Source organism: Momordica charantia, assembly GCF_013281855.1.
Source record: "Momordica charantia cultivar OHB3-1 chromosome 5 unlocalized genomic scaffold, Mcharantia_2.0 BLBB01000005.1, whole genome shotgun sequence".
Lineage (NCBI taxonomy): Eukaryota > Viridiplantae > Streptophyta > Magnoliopsida > Cucurbitales > Cucurbitaceae > Momordica > Momordica charantia.
Genome location: NW_028275163.1, coordinates 4,388,378 through 4,400,577, shown reverse-complemented (window position 1 = coordinate 4,400,577; position 12,200 = coordinate 4,388,378). Strand labels below are relative to the sequence as shown.

General features: G+C 31.9%; 2 protein-coding genes across 3 annotated transcripts; both read right to left on the bottom strand.

Moving 5' to 3' along the window:
- Positions 1–652: 652 nt before the first annotated feature.
- Positions 653–3,890, bottom strand: LOC111009125 (putative prolyl 4-hydroxylase 4). Its single transcript, XM_022282069.2, has 7 exons — positions 3,591–3,890; positions 3,423–3,480; positions 3,230–3,334; positions 2,478–2,535; positions 1,664–1,839; positions 1,275–1,344; positions 653–1,158 (listed from the first exon to the last, which is right to left on the bottom strand). The coding sequence occupies exons 1-7, from the start codon at positions 3,734–3,736 to the stop codon at positions 863–865; spliced, it is 909 nt and encodes a 302-aa protein (XP_022137761.1). The 5' UTR covers positions 3,737–3,890; the 3' UTR covers positions 653–862.
- A 1,223-nt stretch (positions 3,891–5,113) lies between these two features.
- On the bottom strand, positions 5,114–8,548 carry LOC111009366 (uncharacterized protein At4g15545). Of its 2 annotated transcripts, none has more exons than XR_015790817.1 (9): positions 8,083–8,548; positions 7,925–7,993; positions 7,754–7,810; positions 7,545–7,614; positions 7,227–7,322; positions 6,820–7,062; positions 6,297–6,339; positions 5,819–6,015; positions 5,114–5,425 (listed from the first exon to the last, which is right to left on the bottom strand). XR_015790817.1 is itself a non-coding variant. In XM_022282427.2 (9 exons), exons 1-9 carry the CDS (start codon positions 8,359–8,361, stop codon positions 5,333–5,335), a joined length of 1,029 nt encoding a protein of 342 aa, XP_022138119.1. In that variant the 5' UTR covers positions 8,362–8,547; the 3' UTR covers positions 5,114–5,332. The 2 variants fall into 2 exon arrangements, 1 of the variants encoding a protein (XP_022138119.1); XM_022282427.2 differs by having other exon boundaries at positions 5,937–6,015; positions 8,083–8,547.
- Between the last annotated feature and the right edge of the window lie 3,652 nt (positions 8,549–12,200).

The following is a 12,200-nucleotide window of genomic DNA, read 5'->3' as shown; positions in this document are numbered from 1 at the left end:
AACTTTCTTGATCACTTGATCATGGAGATTTCAATTTAATTCTGTTTGATTATTTCATATAAACAAGAAATTGTATGCTGTTTGACTTACAGTATATGATATATCTTAAATAAAAAACTTGTCTTTTGAATGAAAGATCGCTGTCACTTAAGAATGAAAGCTTGTAATGTGGAAAAATTTATAATACTATGTATATAAATTTTAATCTTTCATACTACTTCGGTTAAAAATTTACCATATTAACTGTAGAATCTATGAAATATAACAATATATCACTAGATGATGCGTCATATTGTGAATGGAAAGGGTAAGTACTATCGTAGTACTAAAAATTTTTCTGTTATGTATTTTATGAATTAATCATATTTTTCGTTCGCTTTAGGCGAATACCTTTGATCGTCTATTTCACATCATAAATTAATGCCTTCTTTCAAATTCTTTACTTATAATCTTTTTTTCCTCTTTTTCTTTCCAATATTGAGATTTAAATAAAATGGGTTGGAATTAGAACTTATAACTTATTAACCTTTTATTAACCTTTTTGTGTCTGGACATTGCAAATAAATAGTCCATTTGAAAAATAATCATCCATCTTACTCGGAACATCTTTCTAAGGAAACCATAAACAATTGAAAATTTTGATTAAAAACCCTTTAAATCCAAATAAATTCCAAAAACTACATATTATTCATCCAATAATATTACATAATTGAGTTATCAATACATGCTATCTGTCACAAAACATAGTAATGAAAATGCTCTCAAAAAACTACCATTTGTGTTTTTGAACAAACTTTGCAAAACACAGAGACCTGGTAAACCAAAGGTAAGGAATGCACATAAAGAATGGAGCAAAGTCTTATCAACACACCTTACAACTTTTCCTGCAGTAGCCAGGAAGCTCGGGAGATCCCACCATATACTCCGGGTTATTTGTGCACTCGCCGAGTTCAGCCCATCTCTCGCAGCTAGCATGCTCATCAGCACAATTCGTATGGTCTCTCAAGATCGTGTCGAAAGAATCGACATGAATCCACTTGGTTGCTGACCATTTCTCACCTTCAATGACAGGGCACCCTCCATGCAGACTACATGTGTCTGGAACAGCATTAGGATGAAGGCTGAAGAAGAGCAGAGCGTCGCCTCTCCGTGGTTTCACTGAATATTTCAAAGGTGGAGGTTAACGAGAGAAATCCCGACAGCTATCGACGAACTTAATTTCAGAAATAGGACAGGAGTTGGAAAACTGACTTCTATCTTCTTAAAAGACTCACCTGCTATCCCTTTCTTTGCACAGTCTGAGAGATCTTCATTTGTTTCAGAAGCCTGGCGTCTTTGAGATTCCTGAACTCACATGGATGAACAAAAATATTCAATATTGAAATTTCAATTAAAAAAAAATCATCAGTTAGTGACAGCATTCAGCAAAGACAGAAAACTTCTCCAATTCTAATTAAAATTTCAAAGACGGCATTAGATGATGCAAGTCATTTAGTAGAGACAGATATATCCTCCAGCAGTAAGGTAACTCGAGAGAAAAATAGTTTGGAAATAATATTGTACAAAAAAAATCAAAACACTTGATAATTCCCAAATACGGTAAAAAGCAAGCATGCAAGAAATGTTGTAATTAATTGGATTGAAGGGAAATACTGGGACGGACCTCTGCAGAAGGAAACACAGTTTCACCACCTTTTTCTACGTTGGAAAGATACATAAGAACAGTTGCCATTCGATGTCCACCTCGGGCAATATTAACCTTGTCAGAAAAGTAATCAAAGTGTGCATCATACTTCTGCCCATATTCATATCTCAACACTTGAATGTCTTCCCCATTTTCTGAAATCAAGCACATTCAAGTTTCACTTTACCAGTAATACTAATACATGAACAAGCTATTTATGCACGAGTCAAATGTTTCACATCTTATATAAACAGAGTTTGACATTCATAGTTTTCTTCTCTCACTAAAAAATGAAAAAGAACCGAGTCCAAACACTGTTTCTGCCCTGCTGCAAGGACATTTTTCCTCAGATCCTGTCACTTGATTATGTATTTCACAATTATGACTGGGTATGTCTTCTAAGTTCACTAATTTAAATGGAGTAAAATCTTGTTAATAGAACTATACCAGTGCACACAGAAGATGAGAACTAGAACTCATCGGACACACAGCCATTCATTCTCTGTTTTTTCTTTCCACGCTAAAGCTTAATATAATTATCACAAAATTTTTCTTTAAAATGTAAATCATAACAATGGATAGAACATAAGCACCCAAAATTCAGAATTCAGCTGCAAAAGCCTATATCCTGTAAAAATCCAGAGTTGTGGTAAAAAAGACTATAATTCCATACTCAATTGTTAATCAATTCAATCTTTAATTTAGGATAACAAAAAGCATTCTGTAATTTAGGATAAGTTGCTAATGACTATGGGATCTGACAAGAAATTTGTGCCTCCTGCTAATGGTATACCTTTTGGCAGAAATGTCCATGCTGCAATTTTGTCTTCTATACCAGAAATAATAGGATCCTACATGAGATATAGAACAATAAGTTTACAAAGCAGAAATGGAGATAGAGTTCCTCATCAAGTTAGAAGTTTATAAGTAAAATTGGTCTCCATCTGTACACAAAAGGATGACGTTTAATGTTTTCCGGCTACAATAATCATCAAAGATAGGCAAAATCGAAATTTGCTAAGGCTGTCAACATATTCTTCAAAAAATTTACATCCAAAATATCAGCCATCCAAACTAGTGCAGAATGAAGAAGTAATAATAGCTGTCCCTTCTAAATCAAGTATGAATTGATGAAAATAACTTATGAAAGTTGCTTCAATCCAATAGTTCTAACTTCTGTTTCTAGTGGTGATTTATAACACTATCAGGATAGAAGATCTGAAGTACTAATTACAATTGACAATTGACAAGGAGAGGAGTAGCCCAGTCTGTTATAAACCTATGTAAGGTCCCTTCTTTTATCAATGTAGGATCCTTAACAATAACCACATTGTCATTTACTCACTCATTTCATATTAAGATAGACTTCACAAATCAAACTAATATTAAACCAATGGATCTCGTGAATCAAACTAATCTTGAAAGTACATTAAACAATTACATTACTCCAAGCTAAGAGTTCAAGCTATAGGTTAGATGGAGATTTAACATCACTATCTTCTCTGCTAGAAGCTTAAAAAAACAAGAAGCAAACTCTGCACAAACCTTGGCTTTATGAATAAACGCCCCAGAGCTAGTTCGGACCTCGCTAACCTTGCTCTCTCCGGACAAATTGTCCGCAACAGCAGATCTCTTCAACTCCGCTTTAGCCTAATTTGAACAAAAGAACAATTAACAGAAAGAAAAAAAAAGGAGTTTCCATTGTGGTAGAAAAAGGAATCATTCTAATTCTACTCACAAGCGAGATGATATGATCGCATTCCAAGTCCGTGAGAAAGCCTTCGTATACAAAAGCCCTGTAAAATCATTCAAATCATCGAGGAAACAGAGTTAATCCAAAAGAAGAAGTCGATTATCAGAGCTCAGAAACTAGAACAACAGCGCAGCGAGAGTGAAATTTAAGTACCGCGGACTCCATGAAATCTGTTTGACTTTTGCGGGATTGACGATTGAGCTAGCGGAACCAGCATAAGAACTCGAAGCTCGGCGGAGGAGCAAGGAGATCGATAATGAGAAGAAAAATAGTAGACTACAACTGCAAAATCTCGCCATAGACTGAATCAGATCACCACAGAGAGAGCTGCGAAAAATTTTCCTTTCTCGGCGATTTGATTTTCCAGGAAAATTGCCAGATTTCGAGTTCCTTAAGCTGTCTAACTGTCAAACTTTCAAACCCGACACACGTGGCACCTGGCACGTGTTAAATAGCTTTGGGCGCAATAATGACTTTAGTAGTTTAGAAAACATTAATAAATATTGATAATTTTTATTCGGTGGTCCAATCCCCACATTTGTTATACTTTTTACATTAATATTTTTATGTTTCAATTCTTTTAGATTTTAAATTTTGAAGTTTAAAAGACAAAATTACACCGGGAGAAATATAAGTTTTTGGTAAATATATTATTTCATGTTATAAATTAGTTTTATTCTTTTTAATTAAAATACGTAGAAAATAATACATGATAATTATATAAAATTTATAACATGTATTTTAATAAATTAATTAATAATAATATATTAGATTAAACTAAATATATCCTCTGATTTATAAATTTATTACTATACATCTCTTTTAAATTGAAACTTAATTTTCAAATCTACCACCAAAAATATATTCGATAACAAATAATAAAATATAACTCTTATTTTCATTGAATTTTTTTCCCTTCTAAATTGTGTCAAGGAAGCTATTTTTTACAAACTATTATTTCTAATGTATAATTATTTTTAAATAATTTTTAACAAAATCCACCTTGCATGCCCATAAAGGAAAACAAAAAAAAATATAGAAAAAGAAAACAGTGATATAATAACTTCCATTTAATTAACAATTTTGACATTTTTCAATTAACCTCAATATTTTTCTACCGTCTTTATATTTTTTGTTTAATCAATATTTGGTCACAACAATAATCTTCTACGTCTTTATATTTTTTGTTTAATCAATATTTGACCACAACAATAATCTTTGTCGAATTCGTGACCTCTTAGTCAGAGACACGTTGCTTTGCCAAAACAAATGCTTATTATTTTGTCACAAGTTTCAATCATGCAATTCTCATACAAACAATTACATTTGTAGTTATTACAATTTACCAAACAATTCTATTTGTTGACTGAAAACAAAATGCGACAGTGTAAACTATGAAAATTTAAAAATGGTTTCAAAATAACCCTTCAACTTAAAGGCAGTTTATTGTTAATACATTATGCAAAATGTTAGTTACTAGAACATATTAACAATTACTACCACGTGTACAAACGTTAGATAAATAGAACTGTCAACCTGAATATAGCTAAACTAGCTAAGACAAATATCTTAAACTAAAATGTCGAATTTTTGAATCTCTACCTCCACTTCTACTTCTACCTGTTGTTAAACTAAAAACAATAGGTTATTGATCATAATTTCCACCAAGAAAAATGTAGATTAGTAAGGTAGGTACCATCTTATTCTATGTTAATATTCATCCTTAACTAGCAAAATTTACACAGCTTGATGACATGAATTAGGGAAGGAATTTCAAGACACCTTCCATTACAAATTTACAAGCCACAGTATTGGATGTACAGTTGATGCCAACAAACCTGATAGCAGTAGTTGCCCATCTGATTCTTAACTACATTTCTGGGTTCATCTTTCTTTTAATGGAGATTGCGAGTAATCAATCCCTCAAAAATGGCATAAAGATCCTTGTTACTGTCGCCAAATATCTCGTCCGCCTTCTGAAGCGTTTCCTGAAATCACACGTATCGCACCGCACCATCAACAATAAATTATTGGGAGTGAAAATGACGTTTCCCAAAAATGACAATAAATTTTGACCCTTGTTTCAAAATATCAATTTTGATCCTTCTACTTTTAAAAATTCATTTTGGTTCTTTCATTTTCATTTTTATCTCATTTCTTTCGATCACAATTTTAGTACGACACTACACTCACTAAATTTCTTGAGATGTAACAATGAATTTGTAAAAAGTCTCTATTATGTATAAAAATTTGCAAGTCATAACGAAATTGGTTACTTTTAAAAAATACAATGACCAAAAGCACTAAAATGAACAAAGTAAAAAATATACGAACTAAAATGAACCAAAGCCAAAAGTACATAATCAAAATAGTACTTAAACCTTTTTTTTTTCTCTCAGTCATCCAACAGTTGTGAGCGTAACCTCGTTGCAACTACACACCTATCATCTACATTCAACATGGAATGAGAGAATGAGAGAGAGAAGAGAGAAAGATAACCTCTTTCGTTTGCTTGCGGGAATTTAGATCCTTCACATTTGCTAAAAATGCAGCAAACTGTTCATAAGACAGACGAGTCCTGATAGGGGAAGGGAGTTGGAAAAAAATAACTGCTGTGAGAATTGAGAAATAGGAAGCACGGAGGCAAATGATCCAAAATTGCAGGTTTACTACTGTAGGGAAGTTGGTAATTTCTTGAATAATAACAGTGGGATGGGAAGAAAGAACTAAATAAGGGAGTGTCGTACAGAAAATAGTCAAAAATGGTGACTGATAGTACAGGTAGAAAAGGAGTACCAAAGCAGCCATTACTTTTACAAGCAATATACACATTGAACCTTAATAACACAGTATCAATACCTGACTTGTCGGAAAAATTCCTTCCCATCAACCCGAGTTCGCGCTGTGAAAGATCAAACAAGAACAACCTTCATCATGAAAATACAATTATAGAGGTAATCGTTAAAGCTATTGTACGAGATAAACTATTGGCAGCAGTATCACAAGAAAACCAACTTGCAGGGAAGACACTCTTCTATTAGTTCTTTGGTGACTGATAATATAAGACTAAATTAAATTGGATTCGGGGAGCCAGCTTGGACAGGAAATTTAGTCGATAAGAACTCATAAATGTATAAGAAAAATAGGACTCTTCATTGACGAGTTCAAATGGGGTTCAAAAATCACTATTGTTCTTTCATTCTGAGAGCAAAGTGATATTAACTAATTATCAAAGGGACCAAAAAGTCCGTGCAACTGCTGCCAAAGCCCTGAAGATTGGTACTGTAGCTGATAAGGCCACAATATTTCTCCTGTGAAATGCATAACCAATTGAATGTTCTTAATAGAAGCAAATTTTTATAGGCAATGCAACCCCACAAACCTTTATCGGAGGAAATTGAGCCATGATGGCTCGAGGGTGCAGAAGAATATACTGAAGATCTATCTTCAAAAATGTTCTTGGAGGTTGAAGACGACATTGAATGCCGCCTCGGTGAAACAGGTCTAGATGTTCTATTTGGAGATCCTGATGCTGATAGTACAGGAGGAGAGCCATGGGGGGTAAGCCGAGGTGAACTTGTCTGGAACGCTACCAGGAGGCCAGGCGCAATACGAGGTCGGATGCCTACAAGAAAGAAGTAAAATTACAAGTCCAGTCTTCTAATCTTTGCAAAAAAGTTCACTGATATCAATTCTTCTTCCACTCTATGGATTATGGAAGCAACTACAATCACCCATAGTCAAAATCAGTAGTTAACATGTAAAATCAACTTCTACAGTTCTCCTTACCATCAGAATCACGATCCTCTGCTAATGAATTTTCTACTTCAGAAGTCTGGCTCTGAATTGACGAGTATCTAGAGGATGCCAAGGATGAATCCTCCTCTGAAAGAGACAATTTTCTGTACTAGTCAAAGATTATACAGAAGACAAGCATTTGTCTCAAAACACAAGTAAATGCAAAACTCAGACAGTGGGCAGAAGAGATGCAATGGCTACATGAACAAGTTTACATCAACATCACAAACAAAAGGGACCCCCCTGACCCCAATCAATGGATGGAAAAACATAGACAAGGAACCGTAAATATATGAAAGTTAAAAAGACCTTCAATCTGAGAAACAGTAGAGATATTTGCTTGGCTCTGTATCTTAGCAACAACTTCTGGAACTTCTGCCTGTGGCATTATCAAACCCAATAACAGCACAAAAGAAAAAACACATAAACCAACATCCGCCTAACAGAACCCTGTTTAAACAAGCTCGAGAAATCTTTCAAAACTGATTATAATTTTTTTCTTTTCTTTTCCTTCTTACAGGGCTATCTCCCTCCTCCTGAAGTGATTCCATTAACGTCTTTCTGAACACCTCCAACTAGAAAGAGAAAGAGAAAGAGGCAGTCCATTTTCAGAAAAAGCATCATAATAATTCACCAAACTGGATAGGAATTCAATTAAAACAACAGAGAATGAAGCATTTTAATGGTACCTTCGCAACATCTCTGCTTAGCTTCTTCACAGTATTGGACAACGAGGCATTCTCCATCTCCAAGCTCTCCTGCAACACCAAACCAAACGGAACAAATAAAAAAAAACGAACCCAATTCCACAAAACAAGATTGAATTCAAACGGCTCCCAATCCCAACATTCTCCTCATCGGCGCGGACGAGTTTATCGGCGGTCTCCGAGAGCGAAGCGTCAAGTGATTCGATCTGGAAGCGAAGGTCGGCAATGATGTCCTCCTTCTCGGCAAGTTTAGAGCGCAGAACAGAGGACTCTGATTCGAGCAAGGAGACGCGCGTTGAGAGGGCGATGGAAGTGATTTTGCGGGCCACATCGAGCTGTTCAAAAGGATCAGACGGCAACACTTTCAAGACACCATCAGGAAGATCGAAGCTGGAACAGCCACATGCTTTCCCTTGCATCTTCCACCGTAGCTTCTCCTTCGAACTTCAATTCATGCCCTTCTGATTCTCGTCCCCCATTCGTATGAATCCCTTGTACGAAAGCATGCGATGAATCATCAACAGTAACAGAGCGGAGGAGAAAGACAAATTGGGAAGATGAGAGAGAGAGAGAGAGGGAGAGAATTGGGGAAAAGGAGAGTGAAGAATTTTGAGTGTCATTAGAAATTGAAACAAGTGGTGTGGAACGCGAGTTCTTCTCATTCTCAGTCGCGGCGCGTGGGCCTTCGCTGATTCTTCAGCTCTGGGCTTGGCTGGCTCTGTTTGTTTCTCTGCATAAATCTCACTTAAATGATTGGGGAAAGAAAAAATATTTTTACTATATCACTAATAATTTTAGTTTTTAATTTCGATTTTCAAAAAATTAAATCCTTAGATTTTTTTTTCTTAGTTCAAGGGATGTAGCTATCACTTGTGAAATGAAAATAGATGTTTTTTTTTACTCGGTTAGGTTTGATTGGTAAGTTTTTTTTGAAGAAAAAGGTTGATTGGTAATTAAATTATAGGCTTAAATAAACTTAGGATAAATGTTCATGAGATTTGAATTTCGCATATGTTAATTGTGAGTTTTCAAAATCTAAACTCTAACGTGCTGCTACGGACATATATTAGAACTACATAGACTGATTGAGATAAATATTAGGTAATATTAGGGGTGTTCAAAAAATTTGATGACTTAAAAAAACTAATCAACAAAATCTAATTCAATCAAAATATGTGTTAGTTTCAAATAAATGAAATTGTATGGGTTGGATTGGTTGAAGGGTTCGCCTAAAATGAACCAATCGGAATTTGTTATTAATTCTAAAACAATAAAAAATATATTTAGTTATACTTATTTTAATTTTATTTCATTCAATAATTTTTATGGATTATTTATTCTACGACGACTTTTAAAAACAAAAATTTTGAGTTTTTTTTAGTGTTCTTTTCCCATATAAATAAAATCGACTTACGAATTTTGAGACAATATATAAAAAGAATTTAATATTATCATTTTTTTGTATTATACAATACTTTGAATAATTAACCTCAATAATTCGAACCAACCCAATCCAAATATTCATGGTTGTGTTGGGTTGGGTCTATTATTTAATAAAAGTAGTTTTAGTGGAAGAAATTTACCATCCGAATAATTGAGTTGAGTCTAAAAGATATCTCAACCTAATCCAATCTATGAAAATCGGCGATGTAATAATAATAACTATCATAGGACTGTTTTCTCAAAGTTGAAATAAAAAATTTGAACTTCATGAATGAAGCTGATATTTTTTAAGGTTTAGGCCGTAAAATAGATCATTTTCAAATTGATCCAAATGAGTCGAATAAAATAATAAATATAATGTTGATAAATATTGATTATTATCTTTTGTTTGTTTGGTTTTTTTTTTCATGTTGGGAAACAAGGCAAATCCAAGAAATCTCTCTGGAGATTTTTATTTATTTGAATTTATATAATTTATAGTTGAAATCGATGTGGTTTTTGGTATGTAAATTTGTTTATAGTTTAATTATAAAATTTAATCTCAAAACTTTAATAATTACACTTATTTTGTCTCCAAACTTTTAACTTTAAAAGTCAAATATGTCCTAAATTATCGTCGTATTTAGCTGGTTAATGTTAACATGTTTATTATGACATGCCTATAAATAAATTTTGGTTGATTTACATAATGTTGCAAATAAATGGCAAAAAAGAGAGTGCGAGATTTAGAAAAATTAAATAATATCTTAACAATTAGCAAATACTCAAAACTAAACTATATGGATCTATTTTATAATGTTTTTTATTTCTTATTTTTTTATTTATATTTATTTTTTTTAAGGTACATTTGCTAATTTTTTTATTTTTGTTTTCTTTTTCTTATTGTTGATAAATGTTCTCAAAATGGTGTATTATAAATTTTAGAAATAACAATATCTTGTTTATGTTTTCAATTTTCAGTTTTTTCCAAAAACATAAATAAAAATATTATTTTATCAATTTTATTTGTAAAATACTTAATAAATATCAAAAATAAATTTAACATAAAAATTTTGGAAAATTAATTTTCATTTACAACTTTTACTTGTCTTATTTAAAATTGGAGAGATGTTACCAAATATGATTATGTTTCTTTCTTCAATTAAAAAAAATAAGAGCAAAAAATTACCAAACGAAATTCTACCTTTTTATTACAAAACAAGAAATAAGAAATTGAAAACAATACAAAAATAAGAAGGTTATCTTAATTTCCACTGATTTAGAACCGATACAAGCCCAATAATGAGCTTAATGGACCCAAGTGGCGATGTAGTATTTGGGCCGGCCCAAATAAACGGCCCGTTTTTGGTTGAGCGATCCGTGTCTTAAGTTACCTTTACATTCCTCGCAAACCCTCGCCATTCTCTTGAGAAAGACAACTGCACAGCACAAGTTTTAAGTGTTTTTAATTTTAATTTTAAAAACGTTTTAAAATTTTTTTATTAATTTTTTTCTTTGCATATTTATTTGAAACACAAAAGTTGATTGATTATAATAATGAACATTTAATTATAAAAAATATCAAATAACATAGTTCAATTGGTTAAATTGTCTATCACATATCAAAATGTATAAATCTCTGCTCCTATATGTTGGTAACTTATTGACATCCAATCAAAACTTTGAATCAAGTGGCTGTTTTATATTTTTAAATTGATATATTTGGATTAAATCAAGTTTATTCTAAGATCTAATTTAATCAAATTCAAGTTTTAAAAAAAAATCAAATTAAAATTGAACTTGAATAAGAGGTGAAATTAATATTTTTTTTTAGAAAATTAGGACCTATTTGGTATGTGATTTATTGTTTTCAGATTCATTAAATCAAGTGAATATCTGTCCATTACAATATTAAAATAAATAATTACATTAAAAAAATTAAAAATTTTGAAAAATATACTGCTTACTATTATAAACTCATTTCATTGTTGTTAAAATTAAAAAAAAGGTAAAATATAATACACTATAAATAATATAATATTGTAAAATAATAATTCTACAAGATTTATAACATATTAATTAATTAATTAATCATTATTATTCCAGATTGAACTAAAAATTTAATGAATAACTACCACTCATTTACAAATACATTGAATAATTTTTAAGTTGAGATTCAATTTTCAAATCTACTATCAAATACATATGCGAAAACTTTTCACTAAATCTCTTATTTTTACATTAAGATGGAGTGGAGAGAGACATAATAATATAAACTATATAATATACCAACTCATGTGAGCATATTTAAAACGACAATTTTTCTAGTGCTATGGGAATACATACTCCTTTCATTTACACTTTGACGCATCATTGAATGATGTATTATTTTGTTCTATGGATTCACACTCTATTTTAAAGTTGCTGAATTAGCAAACAGAGTAATATGAAATTTTTTTAATACGTAAAGTAAATTTTTCCATGTAAAACTTACCAATTCTTTAAAATTACCCGTTCTTTAAAATTCAAAGGTTAAAAGTGCATATTTTAAAAACTCAAAAACTAAAGTGACTTATCGGAGAAAACTTATAGATCAAAAGAATAATTTTCCTATATCTTTTTGGTTGCCAACATGAACATAAGTGGTGAAATTAAGGTGTTATGCCTATGTTCTAAAAAATCAAATGTTCGGATCCTCACTTTACATTAGATTGATCAACACGATTGTTTACTCCTCTTATTCTATACTCTTTTCTTCCCCTATACATCGCCTATATGTCATACCTACTCTTCTCTCCCTCCTTCCCTCCTATCATCAAATACTTCAAAAATTATA